Raw genomic sequence first — 22968 nt, 5'->3', positions numbered from 1 at the left:
ACAATGGCTGTTTTCCTCCAAGAGCACTCTAGGTTTGTGCCTTGCCCCCTCAAAAGCCATGTGGAATCTCCCATTACACCAGATTTATCCTGGGCTCTGTTATTTCAAGACTTTATTATCCTTTGTAACAACTTGCCTTTTATAGAAGGTAGCCTTGCTGCTTTGCAGTTTCCTGGTTCCCACTGGAACTTTTTAAAAATTAGCATTATATTTAACAACACTGGCTTTTTGGTAGAGGGATCACTGTAATTCTCACCCAGGCGAGTATTTGGCAGTTCATCTGAGCACTCCTTCTGGCAGATTTTTAACCATGTGTTCTAAAAACGGGGGTTAAAAATATTATATTGTTGCCCCCCCTCCCCCCCCAGTGTCTTGGGACAGTCATGCAAATGTGTTCCCTAAGGGAGGAACCTAGTGTGAGCTCCTCCACAGCAAAGGTCAATGCAAGTAACTCACCAAGCTCTTCCATGATGGCTCTTTCCTTCTCATAGAGCCTGATCATGTCCTGTTGCTGGGGCTCTCTGGAGAGTTTTTTGCTTCTCACCTAGTCATTATTAATTTTTATGCCTTTAGGATGCTTTCCTCAAATCTTCTGTGGCCTGCCTTTCACCTGTAAATTTCCACAGCTTGTATTCTTTTTTTACTCTCTCATCTGTATGCAATTTTCACTTCTTTTAAGGTCTTGACACTTCAGGTGTTGGTTTCCACTCCCCCGTATAAGCACAGCACCTTTTTTAAGGCCATCCTACCTCTCATTTCCCTTTTGACATTAAATACTAAAGTTACTGCTTTTTCTCTCACCAGGACCATGCGATCAGTAATTACAGCTCTGTGGCCCCTCATTTGTTACCTTTGAACTAAGCCCCGTGCACGGTTCAGGAGCCACGTGGGTAACACACCGCATGGGGTTACACCATCCCACTGCCTCCACCAAGCTTCTGAGGTCCAGCCTGATGATTAAAACACTTGTGTCAAAGGATGGAGATGGGGGATCCCGGCTCCCTCCACTTGCTGCATCCAAGTCACTGACACAGGAGTCATGCGTGAGGTTCAAGAGGAGAAAACCCTGGAAAGCAGCGTTACCCAGAGCACTGGGACTCTGGCCAGCTGGGGATTCGGAAGTCACGTAAGTCTTGCGTCCCAGCTGCGGAGCCACCAAGTTCCTCGACCCCAAGCATGAGGCCTGAGAAGGGCTGGGGCCGTGGCTGGGACATGGCGCTGCTCCGCATGCCTGCTCTGTGCCTGCAGCAGGGACCCGCTCCCCTTCCAGCACCCGCGCAGTGCGGGGCAGGAGGAAGCCCACCGCAAGGCATGCACGGGGCTGGCCTCACCTCCTGCACACACAGAGCACCTTGGGAACAGGGCTGAGCTCTGGTTCACTTGTGTCCATAAGGAACGCCTGGAGGAGCCAGCAGTGACAGGCAATTTCAAGCATCTGCATGGCGTTTATGCCGCTATGACAGCCTGGATCTGAACAGCAGCGTCCCTGTAGCGTCCCTTGTGCACCCAGCGCAGATCAGCGAGGACAAGGGACACGCTGTGTGTCTGCAGAGACCTACTGCAGGCTGAGCCAGCACCCCAGGCACAGCAGCAACTGCTGCTGAGCTTCCCGGAGCTCCGCTATCCGAGCGGCACTGGTGCCACCGTGTGCCCTGCGGGGTGCAGCGGCGGCACAGGCAGCTGCGCGCTCTCTGCTTTCCTGTGTTGGTCTACAGCATGGCCACTTGCCCGTGTGTGTTCTTGAAGTGTCACCAAAAGACACAATCTGTGAACAGATGTGTTTGGGTTGGCAATGTGCAGGAGACAAACACAATTTCAACACAAAGCTGACACAAACAGACCACTCGTAGGACTTTATTTAAGGCCTGAATTCAAGAAATTGCCTGGATTACACCATTTTTACCTGGATTCACGTGCTGGATCCAGGCAGCAGAGCATATTGTTTCTCCTCAGCCAGCACCTGCACTTTTGATCACTTGACAGAATCAGCCGCCACACAAAGAAGCACACCTCTAGCTCCACATTAGCCACCCAAGCGTGCCACTCCTCTCGCACGTGTCCATTCCTCGGCCCAGAAGAGCATCTGAACCATGAATCGAGCTCTTTCCTGTCCATCCCTTCTGCTCTATGTGCCCTGCTGTGGCACTGCCTTTCCCAGCTCATGGATGGCCTTGTTCTCCAGCACCTCCACCTTCCCCTCACCTGGCCGCAGCACGCTGGCCACCATAGCCCTGGCCACCGTTTCCACAGGCACTGAGTAAGCAGTGGGGAAGACCCGAGCCACAACACCCAGAAACTGCTGGGCCATCCACTCCGTGGGCCGGGACTCCTGGCGCTTGCACAACAGCACCCTGCAGAGCAAGGAGGTAAGGTGGGTCAGGCTGAAACCACCTCCCGGGGGAAAGCTAGAGACTGGATTCCCCACCTGTGCCCAGCTTGCTAAACCCACGTGGGGGCCGTGGGGCTTTGGCAATGTCCCGAAACACGACTGAGCTGAGCCCTGGGACGCTAAACTCCTTTCCCCACAGTGCTGCCAAAACCAGGATGCCACTTCTCCCAAGCAGCAATAGCACAGTACAGCTCAAAGGATACAGGTGAGTATCCCCCCTGCATAAGGTCAAGGTCTGTGCAGAAGTACACTTTGACCCATGTCCCCCAACCTCTACTTTCAACCCAAGCCTCTTCTCCTTGCATGGCACACGACACTAGCATTGTGATGGGCTGTGGGAATCTGCCGTGCTTGCTCCCTTGCAGCGCTGGGAAGCAGTGTGCTCGTCCAGGAGCTGCATCTGCAGCTGGTGGCTTTCTTCACTTCCCTCCACAGCCATCTCCTTATGCATCCTTTCTCTCTTTCTTCATTTCCACAACCTGCTGCCCTGCTAACCCTCCACCCAAGTCCTGTGCCCGTCCTCCTTCACTGCTACTCACGCTGGCCGGAGAATGGTACAGCGATCAAAACCAACAGCCTGGACCAGCTTCTCCACTTCTCCCTGTCAGAGCAGTCAGGTAGGATGAAAGGAGACAAGGGTGACTGCAAGCACCATCCCTGACACCCCGTCAACGGGCAGGAGGGAGCTGCCGAGCCGTGGGCAGGACAGCACTAATGCCAATGCAGAGCTGGTGCAGGCCAGGCACCGCCTGGGCAGTGGGCAGCTCTCCAGGAAAAGGCGTCGTGGGCGAGTGTCCGCAGTGGACACGCTGACCGTTAGTCAGCAGCGCACCCTTGCAACCACCATGCTAACTGCAACTGGACACTCCTGAGGCAGTATCTGGACACCGTGTCCAGCCTGGGGATCCCGGCGCTGCCAGACAGCAGTGAGTCCAGCAGATGTTGGGGGGCTGCAGCACACAACATATAGGGAAAAAAACTTTCACGATGGGTATGATCCCACCTGGGGGAGCCTGTGGGCTCTCCACCCCTGGACAGTTCACCTCTCACCCGGACACAGTGCTGAGCCTCCCTGCCTCGCTGTGAGGCCACCCCAGGCTGGGGAGCTGGGATCGGTCTGGAGACCCCAGCAGGTGTCTCGTTCTGGTGGTTTGAAGGGGGAGATGGATGGCACACGTGGGTGCTGTGCTGCTCGGGACGAAGCCAGTGGCATGGCTGTCCTGCCAGCCCCCTTCCCTCACCCCCTTGCCCCCCAACACCAGGAGGACCCTCAGAGCCACTTGCATCTCTTGACACCTCAGCTCCTGCTTCCTTCCCGAGCCCACCCCAGCTGCCCCTCACCTTCACGCGGAGGTAGAGGAAGCGGCTGTCCCGGTTTGCCCCCTGGGAGGACTGCAGGACAAAGTGTTTGCAGCCCCCTGCCCGCGCCAGCTCTGCCGCCTGCGCCACGTAGTCCCGGTCCACACGGACGAAGCCGTCCTGCAGGTCAAGGGGAGAGGAGGGTCAGCACGGCAGCGAGAGGGCAGGCAGCACCCCTGCCCCCCCCCCCCCCGCCCCCTCCTTTCCTCCGGGGGTCCCACTCACCGCGCCAGCCTTGGCCCTGGTGGTGCCCAGGCAGCAGAAGCCGACGTCGTGTCCCTGGAAGGCGGCGGCATGCTCGCTCAGCCGCTCGAAGTCCACCACCGCCTGCTCCTGCGGGGAGCCCGAGGGTCAGCGCGCCCGCCCCGGCCGCCCCTCCTTTCCCCCCCGCCGCTCCCGGGACCCCCGGCCCCGCGCACCACGGCCGCCTCCGCCTCCTCTCCCAGGCTCAGCCGGCGCCGCCCGACCAGCGTCACCCTGGCGAAGAGCTGCCGGGCCAGCAGCTCCCGCAGCAGCGCCCGGCCCGTCTCCCCCGAGGCGCCCAGCACGAAGCAGGCCCTGCCGCTGCCGCCGCCGCCGCCGCCCGCCGCCATGTCGAGGGAGCGATGGCCGGGCGGGAGGCGGCGCGGTGGCAGGGCGGGCCCGGGCTGGGGCGGCTGCGCTGCCGCCGGCCTGCCTCCCGCCTCCCCGGGGTTTACCGGCAGGGCGGCCGGGCCCTTCCCCGCGGTGCCTAGGCGAAGGGCCCAAGGTGCGGTGCAGCGTGCTGCCGTTAAACACAGGACAAGACCTTTTTCGGGGGCTGGGGGAGGCTGCAGGCTCCGTGTGTCGTGTGTCGTCCCGTCCCCCCCCCCCCCCCGAGCAGGGGGCTGCCCCTCAGCCTCGCTGCTGCTCCCGGCGAGCAGGGAAAGACGTCTGCTGGTGTCCCCCCTCCTGTCCCGCTGCCTGGTGGCCTTGCGGTGGGAGAGCCCGCGGCAGAAAGCGTCCCAGGGAGGATCTCTCTGCCATCGCTGGAGGGACGCTCAGGGGGGTCTGGGGCCTGCCAGGCAGCTCCTCCCCAAAACCCGCTGGGCTCAGTGTGCGCTGCCGACCGGGGCGCCCTGTAGCTGTGGCCCCCGGGCAGGAGGCGAGTCGCCCCCCACCCCGGGCACCAGCTCCGGAGCTGGCCACAGCCGCGGGGCTCGGTGCTGGCGGCAGCCCTGGCCACGGGGAGCAGCCTCGGGGTGCCTCTGGTGTGTGTGAAGCGGCCACCGGTGCCTGAGGAGCTCGGGGATGGGGCGCACTTCCCGGGTGACCTTCGCTGAGCAGATCCTGGGGTGCGCTGGCAAGCACAGACCCCCTGCTCTGGACTGCTGCCTGGACGTTGCCCCTCTGATGGGGGACGATGGCAATCATCACCCGGGAGGGCCAGGGACCGCCGGGAGCCAAGCCAGGGCATGGCTCTGGAATTGGCACGTGGGCACCATGGAGCTGATCCCATGGGTAGCATCCAGGTGCCCTGCGGCAGCCCAATCCTGTTTGTCCTGATTCCTGGGGAGGGAGGTGCGGTGGCCTGAATGGCTGCTTTCAGGGTCAGCCGTGTGATTTTACAGCACGGCCTGTCTGCTGAGCGCTTCCCTTGGCCGAGGGCTGAGGATGAATCCCTGGTGCACGTGCCACATGCGAGGCAGGACGCGCGTCATGGCCATCACCAGGTTAATGGCCGGCTTCCCGCTCCACTTGCCAGTGTGCCACTGGCACCCACAGCTGCGCGCCCCGTCTGGTGGGCTGCACCCTGCTGCCGCAGGCAAACACAGGTGGGTGCAGGAGGGGGAGGGTGGGATGCTCACAGGGTAGGGGGACGTGTGCTTGAGGGTGAGAGGGGAACCGTACGGGGCGACAGCACAGAGTGTTGGCAGCCATGTGTATGGGGCACGTGGTATGCTATAGGGGATACCTCTGGGCAGGGGTGGGATCAGGATGCATGGGGGCCAGGCAGTGCTCCCACTGCTCGTCGTCTACTTCTCCTCCATGGCAGGGCTCTGTGGGGCCAGCCAGGTGCTGAGGAACCCACTCTCCCGGCGGCATGGAAGCACAGTACCGGCACAGCACGGCATTCGACTGCACACCCCAGCCAGCAGCCTACTGCCCTGACTGGATGGCGGGGCTGCCCGACGCCCTGCCCCTCTCCCGCCTCTCCATCCCTGGCACCCACGACTCCCTCAGCCTGTTTGGTGGACGGCGCCTGCGGTGCCAGAGCTGGGGCCTGGAGGCCCAGCTGGCAGCTGGCATTCGCTTCCTGGACGTGCGCTGCAAGCTGGCGCGGGGCGAGCTCCACGTCTACCACCTCTGCACCTTCCAGCGCGCCAGCCTGCGAGGGGTCCTGCGCCGCACCCTGCGCTTCCTCCGCGCCCACCCCGGCGAGGCCGTACTGATGCGCATCAAGGAGGAGCTGCCCATCTTCCCCCGGCCTGGCTTCGCCACCCGGCTGCACCGCTGCTTGCTGGAGGAGGGACGGGGCCGCGTGTGGTGCCGGGAAGAGGTGCCGACACTGGGCCAGGTGCGTGGGAAGATCGTGGTGCTGGAGGCACTGGAGCGGGAGGTGCTGGGCATCCCCTACGAGCAGCTGAGCATCAGCGACGCCTGGAACGTGCTCTCACTGGAGCGCAAGTGGGCCCGGGCGCGGCGGCACCTGGAGAGGGCGGCCGGCGGGGACCCCACCACCATGCACCTCACCTTCTGCTCTGGCAACGGGCTCTTCACCTGCCCCGAGGAGGTGGCCCGCTTCGTGAACCCCCGCTGCTACCAGCACCTGCGGCGTCGGCGGGGTCAGCCCGTGCGCTGGGGGGTGGTCATCCTGGACTTCCCTGGGGCAGGGCTCCTCCAGCTCATCGTGGAGAGCAATGCGCCACGGGCCAGCGGACACGTCGCAGCAGCCGCCGGCACCCCCACGGCACCCTCAGGGCACCCCCGTGGCAGAGGGGATGGGCGCCGCAGCCGGCATAGCTCTGCTCGCTGCCCACGCCGGTGTCCCTCGGGACGGACGCTGCTCCCGGCCCCACGCCTCTGCCAAAGGGTGTCAGCGCCCACAGAGCAAAAGCGGGTTTCCAGCTCCTGCTGGGTGCCAGGAAGCCTTCACGTGACGACAGTGTGACAGTGCCAGGAGTGGCAGAGGAAGGTTGGTGGCTGCGGTCAGAGCTGAGTAGCCCACGGAGCTGCCCCCTGCACGCCGCTCTCCTCTGAGGAGCCAGGTATGGTCCCGACGCGAGGGTAGGCCAGCTGAGTCCTCGGCAGAGCAGCAGGGACGGGTGGAGGGAGAAGGTCGTGCCCTACCTCCCCTCAGGCTAGTGAGTCCACCCAAAATACCTCTCTGCAAAACAGTCCCTTTCAAGAGTAAATAAAAATAAAAAGAAGGTAGGAAAGAAATTCCTATGTTTCCTTGCCCTTTCCTAGCAGAAAAGTGTAGAAAAGACCTTTTGCTTTTGCTGCTCAGCTGTGAAAGAGCCTGTACCCCTCTGCCCATGGCTGAGGCAGTTAAAGTGGTGTTTGTAACCATCTTGCTCTTAATGCAGAGCTGCGAGAGGTCAGAGGAAGAGGAATTAATTTCAAATGTTCAACAAAGAGTTAGGAACATCCTTCCCCTCATTATTTTAGCTTCTGTTTTTTTCTTGCAGGGGCTTGCCCCGAAAGTCAGGACTGTTAGAGAGAAGCAGCTTCATCAAGCGCCACTGACCCCGTGCACGGAGAGCTGGATGGCCACAGCAGCGGCAATTCAGGCGGGGCGATCCTGTCCGTGGGGTCGCACACCTGGGGGACACTGCACAGGGCAAAGCCCAGCAGCTTGCAACAGTGTGGGCAGTGTGGACAGGGAAGTTGGTAGATCCACAAAAGCAGAGTGGTTGAGACGTAAAAAAGAGTTTAAAACACAAGTTGTGCCAGCACCTGCCCTACCTGCAGAAAATAAATCAGCAATTCAAACAGAATGGCAAGTCCCAGGACACAGTAGCTCCTTGGAGCAGAAAGATAACCAAGATCCCAGGGGATAAAGCATCAAACTGCCAGCTGTGCTGAAGCAGGGACGTGAGAAAGAGAAGAGGAAAGGTCAGCCCTGGCCTGCCGAAAGGTGAAGAATGACCTCAAGGATGCTTCTGTCTCAGGGAAAACACAGCTGGGCTCAGCGCCTGCTGGAGGGAATGCCACAGGATTTCCTGGCCAGAGAGGGTGTTGTTCCTCTGAGGGGGCTGGCCCTGGATGGAGACATGGCTCCTGGTGCTAAGCATGTTCATCCGCTGGCGCCGGCGGCCTGCCCTGGCCCTGCTCGGGGAGCTGGGGAGGAGAGAGCCCATGCTGCAAAGAGCCAGGCGGGAGGGGAGGGCAGCAGGCAGTAGCGCACAGAGGGTGACGGAGGTGACAAACAGAGGAATGTGTCTCTGGGTTTGCTTTGTGAGACTGGAAAAGACTGAAATCTCTGCATTAAACCAGATACGTGACAAAAGCGCTGGTGATGTCCGGGGTGCCAGTGGCCTGCTCCGTTGGCTGCCAACACCTCCACCGCCTGAGGCGGTTGCCCTTGCGTCGAGCCAGTGTGACAGCTCTAGGCATCAATCTTGTGCTGGGAAGATGGGTGCCACCGAGGGAGGGCCACGTGGGTTGGTGGCCTGTGCCGACCCTGCCGGGATGTGCAGTGCCACGGGGATCCGGGCAGGGCGCAGGTGCAGCTCTGCAGGCTGGGTGGTTCTGCTCTCGCGCAGGGCAAGGGCTGCCTGCGTGGCTGCGGGGCTGCCCCTGGATGCGGTGTAACCCCAGAGCTGCACCCCAGCACCCCATACCACCCTGTGCCCCAGCTTGCCGGCAGGGCAGAGGCACTGCCTGATATTCCCTGGGTGGGCAGAGCCACTTGTTTACTCCATATGACCTAAGCAGTGAGATAACTTCAGCGTTATCTACACCCCCAGCATCCTGTTTGGTGAACCCTTATCTGTGCCACGCATGTTTTGCTGCTGCCAGGCCCCAGGGAAAGGGCGAAAGGGCACTCCATCACCGGCATGGGGGGGGAAAGGCATGAGGCAGAAAGCTGTCCTACAGCTGAGACCAAAGAAACATCTCTGAGAGGGACCCTGTGGGGTGGGCACGAGTGATTTGCCCAAAACTGCCCCTGCACCCCACAGTTGGGGCTGCCCCAGCACCACAGGGTCCCTGCAGGTGGGGGGCATGGGGTGCCATAGCCCATGGGCTGTCTTGGAAGCATCCCCGTCTTTCTGGTCCCAGCTAAACCTTGCAACCATCTCACCCCTCAAAGCCAGGGCGGCGCTCAGATAACGTGTCTTCCTGTGGGCAAACCCTTTCAAATTGTGAGAAAGATTTTATCCAGTGCTGCTTTCCTCCAGACCCAGAGGAGGGACTGGCTGCCAGGGCTGTGGGCCAAGTGTCGGACTGGAAGATGTGCCCAAAGGCACCCTGCAGCTCAGGGACACCCTTTGGGTCAAACACCCCCTGGGGATCTGTGATGGCGGGGAGCTGTCCCCTACTCACACTCAGGAGGTGCCTCTAAAGGCTCAGGGAGAGCTCTCCCGGTCCCCAGCGTGGAGCGAGGGTATGGCAGCAGTGGGGCTGCACCCCAGCAAGGTGTGGGTCCTTGCTGGTACCACGCCATGCTCCTGCGGGGATGCCGCTGGGTGCCTCCTCGCTCTGGTGGGCTGATGAGCCTGGTGGCGGGGGCAAGGGGGGCTCCCCAGGAAGGTGCCCGCTGTATCACCAGCTGCAGCCCAGCTGGGCAGGCTGTGTCAGGGTGACTCTGTTCCTCTGTGGTTTGCCGGGGGACATTGCACAAGGAGGAGAACAGGCTGTGCTGTCGTGGGGTGGGAGCGTCTGCTGAAAACAACACAAGCGTGCCACTGCACGAGGGGGTTGCGGTGTGCTGGTGATGGGGGTGCCCCTTGCACCCCCTATCCCCAGGGATCACTCCATGGGGTCCTGGGCACTCCCTGGGGACACAGAGTGGGGCACAACCTGGTCTTGACCCTGGGGCTTTGCAGAGGCTAAGCCCTGGGGCATGTCCCGCCGTCACCAGCACCCACCTCCCCATACAGTCCCCATGACCGTGGGTCCCGTCCTCACTTGGGCGCTCCCAGCGCTGTCGGATATTCATGTGCGCAACCCCCTGCCCGCGGCACGGCCGAGCATGCCGAGAGGGAGCAGAGCATCAGCCTGGGCGGGCAAGCGATGGCTGCAGCGGCCGAGCCGCTTCCCTCCCCGAGCAAGCCCTGCGGTTGCAGCCTGCCGGTGGGTTGCCCAACCTCGCTGGCTGCATGGCACCTTCGGCAGTGGTTTGGAGATGGCATGCATGGGGCACCAGTGCCCCTTCCCCACAGATACAGCCTGCAGCAGGGCTGTCACAGGAGGGAGCATTGCCTCCATCGGTGGCTCATGATGGGGACACAGCAAAGGAGGCACATTTCCATTCCACATCCCTGCAGGGCCCAGAGGGACAGTGAGGAGGTGACATGGGAAAGTGTTTTCGTACCTTCTCCCTTGAGCCCCAGCTGAGCAAAGCCCTGGCTTGCAGCTTCCACTGTGCCCTCAGAGGGGTGGCCGGGGGACAGGACGCACCATCCTGCTGCCTGGGAAATCCCTGCGCTGCTCAGCCCATAAGGCAGGGACGGGCCCTTCCTTGGCCAGCAGGGCAGCAGGAATGCAGTGCGGACTGTGCCCTGCAGCATCCTGAATCCTTCCCAGGAACCCAGCTTTGGAAACCACCAGAGATACAAAAGGGCTCCTGGCAATTAGCCAGCTCCCAGCAGAGCTGATTCAGGTCTTCTCTCCTTCCCACCACGTGTACCTTTTTCCACTGCCTGCAAAGCTATCCTTGGTACCAGTCCTGCCATGCAGGATCCCCTCTATGAACCCAGGTACTCACAGGCACAGGGTACTTGTCCCCACAAACAGCTTTGAACTTGGCCACATTCTGCCCTTTATAGTGGCAGCCTCCGGGTCTCAGCCACCTTGCTTCTGTTTTTAAAACAATACCAGAAACTATTTGTAGTTACAAAAATAAAGGTGGGAATTTTTTTTTCTACTGCTCTGCCCTACTGTGTCGGATCTCAGCAGAAGTGAAACTGGCAGGGGCACAGCCTACTCCCTCCGAGGGCCGTGCACCCACAAACACCCCTCTAACTCCCAGCGTGTCTCCCACCACATGGGAGAAAGGTCCCACCCTGCCCCGGTGACCCTTAGTGTTTGGAGATGCTCTCCTGCCCCCGCAGCTGCCCCTAAGCTTCTCTACTTGCCCAGCTGCTTCTTCACTTGCCGTAATTGTGCACTCTCTGCACATGACCTGCTAGAAAGCAAGTGCTCCTGAATTACTGGACATACAGGATCATCCTCAGCAATTCCATAAAAATAGTCAATTGCAGCAATACACTTTGCAGGGAAGATATCCAGAGACAGGAACTGAGTTTTATTTATATTGGCCAAAAATAAAGCCCTTGTAGTGGGTTACAGCTTTTGTGGGATGGGTTCCTGCTTTTGTCTAGCATGAGTCCCACTGGAGCAACATCCATTTCTCTGGAACTGGAAAATGCATGTGACCTGCACGGCTCTTGCTTTGGCTTTAGCTGGAAGTGAGCAGAGTAATTCCTGCAGAAAACCCTGCCAAGGGCAATTTTACTTAGAAACAGAATGGGGTAAGGAAAGATTTATGATGATTCAAGAATGACCCAAGGGGAGGTGGACACAATGAGGCATGTTCCTGAATCATTGGTGGAAGTCCATAAAGGATATTTACAATTCAGGGGAAGTTCCTCTGTCATGTTCTTGGCACTTTCTCATAAGGACTTAAAGGCAAAGACGGGAAAATACATTGTCTAAGTTACTGTTTATAAACAGTATGTGAAGATTCACAGCCAGAGCAAAAAGCCTGCGAGAGAGGAGAGCATCCGGCGCAGGAGCCGGGAGGCTGTGAGCCACGCTCCTGCTCAGCCCGCATGGGAGCTCATCACGCCTCAACCCTCCTCCATTCTTCGACCGCCAGTGTGAGCCCCGCGACATGGACATGGTGGGTTGGAAAGTCTCAGTGCCCTGAGCACCATGGGCCGGGGCTGGATCCTTCTGCACCTCCTGGGGGGGCTCAGGCAGGCCCAGCTCATTGCGAGTTGGCTCTGTGGCAGCGTGGGGACGTACCCACGGGGCTCCCGTGCCATGGGGGCAGGTGCCGAGCTGAGTCCTGTCAGGGTCGTGCCCACGGCTCACCCCACTGTTCCCCCCCAGCCCCAGGCTGGGAGTGGGGTCTCTGGGCGTGGGAGAGCCCCACGGCGGGGGCGCGGGGCAGGATGCGGGCTGGCAGCGGGGCTGGGGCGGGAGGGGAAGAGGCCAAGGGCAGGGAGCGATGCTGTGCGTGCTTGGAGGAAGTGTGAGCACCGCTGCCTGCCGAGGGCCAGACGCGCCTGGTGCTGCCGGCGGCTGGGCAAGGTGCATCTGCGGCACCGACATGGTAGGTCCCACTCCTTTCCTTGGGGACGAGTCGGGGTCTGCCCGGAAAAGAGGGTTAGGGGAGGGCAGAGCTGCGGGCAGGCGCTGCCAGGAACTGGTGCCGCTGCCGGGGACGCGCAGGAGGGATCCAGGCTGCCCTGGAGAGACCCTGGCCCGGGCAGTGAGGCCGTGCCAGGCACACAGGGCACTGCCGCTGCGGAGAGAGATGCCAGCCCTGGGTGGGCAGGGAGGGCTCTGGACTTAGGGGCTCCCCAGGAGCAAGCTGCACTGCTGGCATGACCTCCCACACTGCCCAGCTGTGCTGCAGGGCAGAGCCCCCCCCGAAAAGTGCCTTGCTGGAGGGGCCCTTTCTGCAGCAGAGCCGTACCTGGCCCTCAGCACCGCATGTGCCTGTGTGCGTGCTGGCACAAGCAACATGTCCTGGTGGCTACCACGACCACCTGGCAGCGGTGTGGGTGCATGGCGAGGTGCACGAGCCCCCGTGGGACATGTATGCTCACAACTCCCTCCCTGGCACACAGGGCACTGCTGCGGGACTGTGGTCTGCTGGGAGGACGCGGGCTCTGGGCTCTCGTGGCATCTGCTACCTGGGCATCACTGCCATCGCATGGGGTAAGCCTCCCGCCGCCCGCTCGGTAAGCCCAACATGACCCTGCTGCTGAGGAGCCTGCAAGTCCAGGAGACCGAGGAAGGGCAGCAACGTTATTTTGGGGTCTCATCAGTCACACCCCCCATGGCTGCCAGCCCCAAGGCTGGATCCTTCTGGGCTGGGAGGGTGCTGTGCCTGCCCTCCAGCCAGACCTGTCACAAGACTGTGCTCCCCCAGGGAAGGCCAGGCCATGCATGGGGTCCCCGCAGGGTGTCTGGTTCCCCAAATACAGCATGGCAACCAGTGCGTTGTACTGTGAATGCAAGAAAGGCAGCAGCAGCTCTACCCTCTGCCTACACCCATGCCCGTGCTGCAGAGCTGGGCATGAATGTAGCCACAGGACCTGTAGGTGTGAGGGTTGGGAGCACAGCTGGGGCAGCACCATGCAGAGTTAAAGCTGCTAATTAACATCAGGAGAAGAAATCAGAGTAAAAACTAATTTGGTTTTGCTGGCTGTAGGATATTTCCTTTACATGTTGGCACTGCACAAAGCAAAATCTGCCAGTGCCTGCTCTGTCCCTAGAGAACATCCATGAGCTGGGTTATTTTTCAAAGGACCTTTTGTGGTTGAGCTAAGGAACAGAGGCAAATGCAGAAGTGTCAGGAGGAGGCTGAGATTTAGCTCTGAGGGGAAAGCAAAAATACAAAGGCACCCTCAGTGCAGCGGGTGCAGAGCACTGCCCTGGAGGGGAGATATCTGGGGCTGCCAGGGGAGTGAAGGGGTCAAAATGGAGGCAAACAGCACCCACCTGGGGGTTCAGCTCCAGGTAGGGCAGGGAGAGGCAACATAAGGCTGAAGGGAAGGAGTGGGGCTATGTTACAGAGAAGTGTTGCTGGTGGAGCTGGACGAAAGAGGCAGGAGAGTATGTGGAGGATGGGTATGTAGCAGATGGGCTCCCTTGGTCCTTCTTGGTTTTGGAATGGGGTGTGAAAGGGTAGCAGGGCAGCTGCCCTGAGCCGTGCTGGGGAGGTAGCAAGGACCAGGAGGTGGTGGTAGGAGCTGAGGACAGAACAGGCTCCCAGGAGGTGCCCTGAGCTTCTCTCCTGTAGCCCCAAACTCCCAAGGGGTGAAGACAAGGGCTGTTGTTGAAGGCCACATTTTCCTCCACTTCTGTTGAACAACGTGTGTAGTTTGCTCTTTGACAAGGAAGACCAGGCAAATTATGGGAATTTTGCTTAGAAAAATGCAAAACTGTTGACCAAACTAGAGCCCTAATTGGACTTGAGAAGCCCTAGATTTGCATCTAATCTGTGATTCCCAGACCTTTGTCTGCATGACCACAGTGTGATATGCTCCCCTGAGACACAGGCCAGTTGTTTGGAGCAAACTTTGATCCCCATCTCCCTTTCTGCACAGCTGGAGATATGATCCCTGTATCACTTTCTGTAGTTGTGGAGATACCTGCTTCTGGGGAGGAGGGAGGAAGCTTTTTTTTTTTGTGGCTAAACCCCTTTGATTGCATCAAGTTGTGGTACAAAATGCTGTAAATAAGAGCAAGGTTTCAGCAAAGTGCCCTTCACTTCTGGGTGTGGGTTCCAGTTAATCTCTGGCTTTGCCCTGACTGGTGAGCATGACCAGTATTCAAACTTGACTTTTGCAAGACGTTGTTTTGCAATACTGAATTTTACAAGACTTTTCAGACCATCTCTGGCTCAGATGAACAGCTCAGGATCCAAATGCTTTTGGGGGTGAGGCCACACTTGTTGCTCCAAGCTGACTCTCGTGTAGAAGTGTAAAGCAAGAAAATTGAAGTCGTGTATGTCTGTGCTCAAGGAAGGAACTGTGTTTAAGGAACCATCCCAATGTCAGATTTTCCCCTTTGGGCAACCTTTGTGGGCAGGGGAGCAGGGCTGTAGGGCTAGGCTGGAGGAGGGGTTGGCATCACCACCTGGGGCTCTTCTGCCACCTGTGCTCTGCCTCCTGCATCACATGCTGCCCTCTCTCTCGGCCTTCACCCCATCTGCACCACCTTCCTCATCCCTCCACCATCCTCCTCTGTCCCACCTCAGCTCCCTCTGCCATGCCTGATCCACCCAGGTCTCCACGTACCCTTAGAGCTCCATTCTCACCCACACTTCTCTCTTCGTCCCATTCCCTCACCCAGCTAGTTGCTGGCGTCTTTTGGCCCTGATGCCAGTCCTAGCCCACCCTCATGCCCTAAAAGACCCCATCCCCAACATGGCTCCCACCCTTTCTGTGTCAATCCCAGACCTCACCCTCTCTTGCAGGCGTGGGGACGTGGGTGGAGGTGGGTGCCTGGACATACCACTACAGTGACCGAGGGGACTACACGTGGGAGCAGGCCAGGAACTACTGCCAGACCTTCTTCACTGACCTGGTGGCGATCCAGAACAAGTGGGAGATCGAGTACCTCAACAAGAGCCTGCCCTTCCACGGGCGCTACTACTGGATCGGTATCCGCAAGCTGAGTGGCACCTGGACCTGGGTGGGCACCAGGAAGGCACTGACGAAGGAGGCAGAGAACTGGGCAGCCGGGGAGCCCAACAACCGCCGCTCCAACCAGGACTGCGTGGAGATCTACATCCAGCGGCATCAGGAGTCGGGCAAGTGGAACGATGAGCCCTGCAGCCGGAAGAAAAAGGCGCTGTGCTACCAGGGTGAGTGGGGGGACTGTGGCACAGACCTGGATCAGGTGGGTTGGGGACCTTGGCAGGTTGGCCAGTGGCTCCTGATGACTATCCTCTGTGTGCACAGCCTCCTGCCAGCCCTTCCCGTGCAGCCAGCATGGCGAGTGCGTGGAGACCATCGGGAGCTACCGCTGCGAGTGCCACCCCGGCTTCTACGGCCCTGAATGTGAGAATGGTGAGCTGTCCATCCCCATCCCTCCCTCTCTGCTGGAGAGCCTGAGCCCCAGTGGCAAAGCGGGCAAGTTCGCTGTGCTTCTAACAGGCTGGCAGTGCCACATCTCTCCTAGTTGTGCAGTGCGCCGAGCTCGAGCCCAAGGGAGCACGCATGAACTGCAGCCATCCCTATGGAGACTTCAGCTACAACTCCACCTGCATGTTTGGGTGCCAGGAGGGGTTTGAGCGGCGAGGAGTGGGCACGCTGCGATGCCTGGCTTCCCAGCAGTGGTCAGCAGACACCCCCACGTGCACAGGTAGGCCCTCCCAGGGGCTGGGCATCTCAGGGATGCAGCATAGATGCTTTGGAGGTGCCAGCCCTGCATGCCCAGCGCTGTTCAGGCGAGCAATGGGCTGGGCTTGCCAGGCCCCTGCCCTTTGGGGAAGCAGCTCCTGGTATCATCGCATGTGGGTAGCGGTTCCCTGATGAGGCTGTGATGGGCAGAGTGGCTGTGAGCTCTGGATAAGCCACCTGCTCTCCCTGGCTGTCCTACTGCTCTTGCTTGCTGTCTTGAATCCCACCCAGGCACCAGCACCCTGCATGCACCAAATGCAGGGGCAAGAAAGTGTCTTGGCACCTCCATCATGCTGGTGACGCTATCTGCATCTCCCCAAGCCCACCCCAATCTGCCTTGGGAAGGTGCTTGGCATCTCAGGGGGCTTCAGAGAAGAGCAAAGGGGGGCTGCTGTTACGCAGCTGGGGGAAGGGTGTATCCTGGCAGGGCTGGGCCACCTTGAGCGGGGGCGAGGACCTGTGAGATGAGGTTAGATATAAGCTGGGAGGGACAGAGCGGGGCAGGAAACCACAAAGGAGAGAAAGCTGTGGTATGTTATGCTGCAGGGGCAGGGAAAGTCTTCCTGTCAGCGGCTCAAGGGTTTGCAGCCAGGTGCTGGGCACCCCAGAGAGGTGCTTGGCTTTTTTTGGGAGGTGCAAGAGCCCTGCTCCACCTTCCCTGTGCTGCTGTATGGTGCATCTGCAGCCTTGGACAAGGATGGGACAAGTCAAGGACTGGAGCAGACATGGGACACAACTGGGGACCCTCTGGAGGGGTCAGGGGGTGGGCAGGGTCTCTGTATACATATTTTTAAAAAAAAACCCAAAAACCTGCCTTGAAGTTAGTGCTGCCAATGATGCCTGTGCTGGGTGGGACTGCGGTCCACCTGGGCCTTGCTTTAGGCAGCTGAGACCAGCAAAGCTTTCTGCGGTTAAAGGGAATGGGCACGGAGATCTGATGTGACTCTCCTGTGGCCAGCATCCCCAGCAGTGGCAGGGTCAGGAGCTGGCTCCCAATTTTGTGGAAGTCCCCCCAGGCAAGCTGGGCTGAGCCTGCTGGCTTCAGGCTCTTCAAGTTCCCAAAGGCTTGCTTTCCAGCTCACTGTTTTTTCCTGCTGGCTGTACGTACAATTGATTTTTCTTTTGTTTCAAAGAATCAGATGAGTCAGTCACCCTTGCTGATAACGAAGTTGCTGTCAGCAAGCATTGCCAGTTGGGTTTACTCCAGCTGTGGCAAGGCTGATGGTGCTGCAGGCACAGCAAGGGCCCAGGCTGCCTGCCCTGCCCTCACACGCCCTGCCCTGTGTCTGCCTGCAGCCACAGCATGCCCACAGCTGGCTGTCCCCAAAAGGGGACAGGTCGATCACTCCCACCTGCACATTATGTTCGCCTTAAACTCCCCTGTGCCTTCTCCTGCCAGGAGGGGATTGAAGTGATGGAAGCGTGGAGACTGCAGTGCACGGCCAGTGGGGTCTGGATGGGGCCCCATCCCGCACTGTGAATGTAGAGCCTGGGCTGCCTGCTGGGGGTGACTCAGCGCTGGGTTTTGGGGACAAAACGGACACCTCCAGGGATTCTGTGGAAAACTAGGCTTGCCTGTAAAATAGCTGTGAAAGGAAATGTCTGTCAAGGAAAGTGTTTGGTGTCAGTCTGAACATAGAAGGTGCAGGGAAAGGGGTCTGTCTTGGGTGCTGGTAGTGTTAGGTGTCCTCCTGGCACCAACCTATGGTAGTCCCACAGGCAGCAGAGCCACTTGCCCCAGCAAACACTGGGTGCTGCCTTGGCATGCAGCGAAGCATGCCCCAGGCACAGCCTGGGGGGGCTGGCACAGAACCCCATAACCAATGCAGTCTTCCCATTCCAGTCCCCTACAGCTCCAAAGCCATCTGGGTGCCCTTCCCTTTGCTGCCTTGACAAGGATGGAGGCAGGTCTCTGCTCCAATCCAGGGAGGGGGGTGAGCAGGACTGCAGCAGCCACGGTTCTTGTCCCAGGGGCTGTGCCCCAGGGTAGTGCAGGGGATAAACAGGGCACTGGCAGAGCAGCAACTGCCCGCCCCCCCCCCGCCCCGTAAATAACTTGTATGGCAGAAAAATGATTGTGCCAACTACATTACTACTGTTTTTGCAGAGGTGAGACTTGTCTGGGTGAGAAAGCTAAACCAAAGACATATCATCATGGATTTGGTTCTGTTTGAGCGGGATGCAGCCCTAATCCCTAGATTTAACCTCATCTGTCCTGCCTCTGAGACCTGCTCTCCCCTTGCAGCCATCACCTGCCCAGCGCTCAGCGCTCCAGACCGGGGAAAGCTGAACTGCTCCCACCTCCACAGAGACTTCGCCTTTGGCTCCACGTGTGCCTTCTCCTGCCAGACGGGGTTTGCACTGATGGGGCCAGAGAGCCGCGAGTGCACGGCCATGGGGACCTGGACAGGGGATGCCCCACGCTGCGAAGGTAGAGCTGCTGCTAGGGCTCAGGCTGTCATTGGCCTTGGGGTGACACTAGGATGTTCCCCAGCCTCTCGGTCCCAGCAGTTTAGCCTCGCAGTCCCCAAGCTCCTGCCTGAAATGCGCCTCTTTGCTTTGCAGCTGTTGCCTGCCCAGTGCTCAGCGTGCCAGACCAAGGAGAGCTGAACTGCTCCCACCTCCATGGGGACTTCGCCTTTGGCTCCATATGTGCCTTCTCCTGCCAGACAGGGTTTATGCTGATGGGGCCAGAGAGCCGTGAGTGCACGGCCATGGGGACCTGGACGGGGGACACTGCACGATGTGAAGGTAGAGTTGCTGCTCAAGGTGTCACAGGCCTTTGGTTGACCCTGGCATGTTCTCTGGTGTCTTGGTCCTCTTGTCCTAACAGTTTAGCTTTGCAGTCCCCAGGCTCGTGCTTGAAGTATATCTCTGTCCCTGCAGCCATCACCTGCCCGGTGCTCAGTGCTCCAGACCAAGGAGAGCTGAACTGCTCCCACCTGCACGGGGACTTTGCCTTTGGCTCCACGTGTGCCTTCTCCTGCCAGACGGGGTTTGCACTGACGGGGCCAGAAAGCCGCGAGTGCACGGCCATGGGGACCTGGACAGGGGACTCCCCACGATGTGAAGGTAAAGCTGCTGCTAGAGCTCAGGCTGTCACTGGACTTGGGGTGACACTAGGATTTTTCCCAGGCTCTTGGACCCAAAAGTTTAGCCTTGCAGTCCCCAGGCTCCTGCTTGAAGCGTATCTCTATCCCTGCAGCCACCACATGCCCGGTGCTCAGTGCTCCAGACCGGGGAAAGCTGAACTGCTCCCACCTCCATGGGGACTTTGCCTTTGGCTCCACGTGTGCCTTCTCCTGCCAGATGGGGTTTGCACTGACAGGGCCAGAGAGCCGCGAGTGCACGGCCATGGGGACCTGGACTGGAGATGCCCCACGCTGTGAAGGTAGAGCTGCTGCTTGAGCTCAGGGTGTCACTGATCTTGGAACATCCTAGTGTCACCCCAGCCTTTTGGTCCCAGCAGTTTAGCCTTGCGGTCCCCAGGCTCCTGCTTGGAGTGTGTCTCTACCTCTGCAGCCATCACCTGCCCAGTGCTCAGTGCTCCAGTCCGAGGACAGCTGAACTGCTCCCACCTCCACGGGGACTTCACATTCAGCTCCACGTGTGCTTTCTCCTGCCAGACGGGGTTTGCACTGACAGGGACAGAGAGCCGCGAGTGCACAGCTATGGGGACCTGGACAGGGGACTCACCACAATGCAAAGGTAGAGTTGCTGCTCAATGTGTCACAGGCTTTGAGGTAACGATGGGATGTTCTCTGGTGTCTTGGTCCTCTCATTCCAACAACTTAGCCTCGTAGTCCACAGGCTCCTACTTGAAGTGTGTCTGTTTACCCTGCAGCCATTGCCTGCCCAGTGCTCAGTGCTCCAGATCGAGGAGAGCTGAACTGCTCCCACCTCCACGGGGACTTCGCCTTTGGCTCTACATGTACCTTCTCCTGCCAGACAGGGTTTGAATTGATGGGGCCAGAGAGCCGTGAGTGCACGGCCATGGGGACCTGGACAGGGGATGCCCCACGCTGTGAAGGTAGAGTCGCTGCTCAAGGTGTCACAGGCCTTGGGTTGACCCTAGGATCTTCTCGGATGTCTTGGTCCTTTCATTCCAACAGTTCAGCCTTATAGTCCCCAGGCTCCTGCTTGAAGTATATCTCTGTCCCTGCAGCCATCACCTGTCCGGTACTCAGTCCTCCAGACCAAGGAGAGCTGAACTGCTCCCACCTCCACGGGGACTTCGCCTTTGGCTCCACATGTGCCTTCTCCTGCCAGACAGGGTTTATGCTGATGGGGCCAGAGAGCCGCAAGTGCACAGCCATGGGGACCTGGATGGGGGACTCCCCACGCTGTGAAGGTAGAGTTGCTGCTCAAGGTGTCACAGGCCTTGGGTTGACCCTGGCATGTTCTCCAGTGTCTTGGTCCTCTTGTCCTAACAGTTTAGCTTCACAGTCCCCAGGCTCCTGCTTGAAGTATATCTCTGTCCCTGCAGCCCTCACCTGCCCAGTACTCAGTGCTCCAGACTGGGGAGAGCTAAACTGCTCCCACCTGCACGGGGACTTTGCCTTTGGCTCCACGTGTGCCTTCTCCTGCCAGACGGGGTTTGCACTGACAGGGCCAGAGAGCCGCGAGTGCACAGCCATGGGGACCTGGACTGGGGACATCCCGCAATGCGAAGGTAGATGTCATGATCACATGCATGTCTGGAAGCGATCTGTTGCAGAGACTGCTTTCACCACCATCCCCTTCCCATTGGCACCCCTGGCCCATGGCAGCTCATCCCCTGGCTCCCCAGATCACATGTCCCTATCCCACCACCAATCAGTCCTGTCCTACTGATGCTACCTGTGCTTTATCTCCAGCCATCAGCTGCCCGGTGCTGGACCCCCCAAGCAGAGGCCAGCTGAGCTGCTCCCACATGCACGGGAACTTCACATACAACTCCACATGCACCTTTTCCTGCGAGGAGGGGTTTGTTCGGATGGGAGCAGAGGTGCTCCAGTGTGTGGCCACAGGGAACTGGACCAGACTTCCCCCTGTCTGTGCAGGTACGGTGAGACCCCCCACTCCTCTAGCACTGGGGTGTCCAGCTTCCTGCAGCACATCTTGAATGTGACGGGAGGCACCCCAGCAGCTTGGGTGCTGTGAAGTGCTTCTCACAACTTTCTGACCTGTGGGTCTGTGGATCCATTTCAGAGGACGGTGCCCCCTTCTTAAAGCAAGTCCTGGCTTACAGCAGCGGCACGGCTCTGGCGGTAGCTGGCATCATGCTCTCGGGGATGCTCATTGCCCTCCTTGCCAAGCGGCTTAGCAACAGAGGTACACAAATGCCTCCCACGGTCCACCATCGCTTGGGCTGGGGGCTCTCAGACCAGAGGGTTACAGAGTTCCAGGGGAGGGTGGGATGATCGGAAGAGTTTAACAGCGTGACTGCCTCAATCCGTGTGTTTTATTTGCTATGAGGCACTTTGGTCTGGCAGCAACTCCTTGGCAGTTTGTCCACCTGGAAGTGTCAGCAGCCAGATTTGGAGGGCACAGCCATAAAAACACCTTAATTGCAAAGGGGAAGAAGGCAATTGTCTCAGGTCCCCCTGCCCGCTCCACCCCCTGCTTGTCAAACTTGGTTCAATTTCATCTGCTGCTGCTGCAGCTTCTCAAGTACTTCACTAAACAGATCTGGTTTTCTTTTCCATCTGCGCTATCTACGTGGACGTTTTGACACTGTTATCAGAGGAGAAGAAGAAGCTCCTAAACCCCACCAGGTGAGAGCCATGCTCTGCAGGAGGGTGGCTCTACCCTGTGCCCATCACAGCCCTGTGGTCATCCCGCCATCACCCAGATCTGCCTGTGTCAGGCTGATTTATACGCAGTGGGACCATCTTCGGGGCAGACGGGGCTGTGCTAACCCCTGCCCTTCACACTCCTGCCCTCTCCCCCAAGGTGACACCCTTGTGTTTGTCTTCCAGTGACTTAGGATCGCCGGGCATCTTCACCAACGCAGCGTATGATGCCAACCTGTAAGGTGGGCGCCCGCAAGACGCCCGCAGCACCCTGCGCTCTCGCAGCGTGCTGGAAACGTGTTCCCCTGCCTCTGCTGGGAATCACGTGTGGAAAATTCACCTGGGCAGCTACCCTCCTGGCTGGGGTGCTCCCAGGTGGGGACACCCCTTGGGAGGCGAAGTGGGGGGACCTGCGGCTTTCCGTGCACTGATGGGGGCACCACCAGCTCCTGCTTTCCTGTGCTTCCAGCCTGACCGTGACCAAAACCCACCACGTCCCCCCCCGCGCTGCAGCCCCAGCAGGAGCTGCCGCCGGGGCCCACGGGCACTTCACGCCTCCGGCTGCAGCCCGGACCACTGCTGCCGGCTGGAGACGGTGCCCACGCTGCGTGTACCACCCCGGCCCAGCCGCCCCCCGGGGAGCGGAGCTGCCTTCCTGCACCACCCGCGCACGGAGGCCGCTGAAGACCAGCGTGGGGCCGTGACCGCCTGCTGCCAGCCCCTTCCTTCCCTCCCCGTGGACGTTCCCCCGCGGTTCCCCCCACTCGTGCTTCTGGCGACGGGCTTGTGTCAGCGGGGCCTGAATAAACGCCTGTGTCTACCAACGAGCCGCCTCTGTGTGCCCGGGGGCGGGTGGGGACGACCCCGTCTCGGGGCCCGGAAGCGAAAAGCCGCCGCCCCGCCGTGTGTCCGCCGGCGGCCGCCGTAGGCGGGGCGGGGCGGGGCGGGGCGGGGCGGGGCGGGGCGGGGCGCTGCCCGGAAGGAGACGTGGGTTTCGGGAGGAAGGCGGAAGCGATGGCGGCGGTGGAGGCCGAGGCCGAGTGGGAGCCGGCGGGGCTGCTGCCGGCCCCGGGGAGCGGCCTCGATTGGGGTGAGCGCGGCGGCGGGGGTCTCGGGGGCCGGGCCGGGGCGGTGGGGAGCTCCCCGCCGGGGCTGGGCCGGCGCTGAGGCTGCTGTC

General features: G+C 59.8%; 3 protein-coding genes across 4 annotated transcripts in view; 2 read left to right on the top strand and 1 right to left on the bottom strand.

Annotated features, from left to right (window-relative positions):
- Window positions 1-1827: 1827 nt before the first annotated feature.
- On the bottom strand, window positions 1828-4341 carry HTATIP2 (HIV-1 Tat interactive protein 2). Of its 2 annotated transcripts, none has more exons than XM_086463472.1 (5): window positions 4168-4341; window positions 3974-4081; window positions 3731-3868; window positions 2929-2990; window positions 1828-2351 (listed from the first exon to the last, which is right to left on the bottom strand). In XM_086463472.1, the coding sequence occupies exons 1-5, from the start codon at window positions 4339-4341 to the stop codon at window positions 2126-2128; spliced, it is 708 nt and encodes a 235-aa protein (XP_086319598.1). In that variant the 3' UTR covers window positions 1828-2125. The 2 variants fall into 2 exon arrangements, with proteins under 2 accessions (XP_086319598.1, XP_086319599.1); XM_086463473.1 differs by having other exon boundaries at window positions 4171-4341.
- Window positions 4342-12184: 7843 nt separating this feature from the next.
- On the top strand, window positions 12185-22329 carry LOC104349075 (P-selectin). Its single transcript, XM_086463471.1, has 17 exons — window positions 12185-12212; window positions 12733-12823; window positions 15090-15479; window positions 15577-15684; window positions 15797-15979; window positions 18263-18448; window positions 18583-18768; window positions 18904-19089; window positions 19223-19408; window positions 19540-19725; window positions 19862-20047; window positions 20183-20368; window positions 20504-20689; window positions 20874-21059; window positions 21208-21330; window positions 21743-21773; window positions 21978-22329. The coding sequence occupies exons 1-17, from the start codon at window positions 12210-12212 to the stop codon at window positions 22030-22032; spliced, it is 2658 nt and encodes an 885-aa protein (XP_086319597.1). The 5' UTR covers window positions 12185-12209; the 3' UTR covers window positions 22033-22329.
- A 476-nt stretch (window positions 22330-22805) lies between these two features.
- ATF6 (activating transcription factor 6) overlaps window positions 22806-22968 on the top strand; it is an 81293-nt gene continuing 81130 nt past the window's right edge. Inside the window, exon 1 of the mRNA XM_086462548.1 lies at window positions 22806-22881. Coding sequence (XP_086318674.1) covers window positions 22806-22881 — 76 coding nt within the window. The remainder of the gene's footprint in view (window positions 22882-22968) is intronic.

This window comes from Leptosomus discolor, chromosome 3 (genome assembly GCF_034619465.1).
Source record: "Leptosomus discolor isolate bLepDis1 chromosome 3, bLepDis1.hap2, whole genome shotgun sequence".
NCBI classification, from domain to species: domain Eukaryota; kingdom Metazoa; phylum Chordata; class Aves; order Leptosomiformes; family Leptosomidae; genus Leptosomus; species Leptosomus discolor.
The sequence above is the reverse complement of the archived record's forward strand: the minus strand, read 5'-3'. Positions and strand labels throughout refer to the sequence as shown.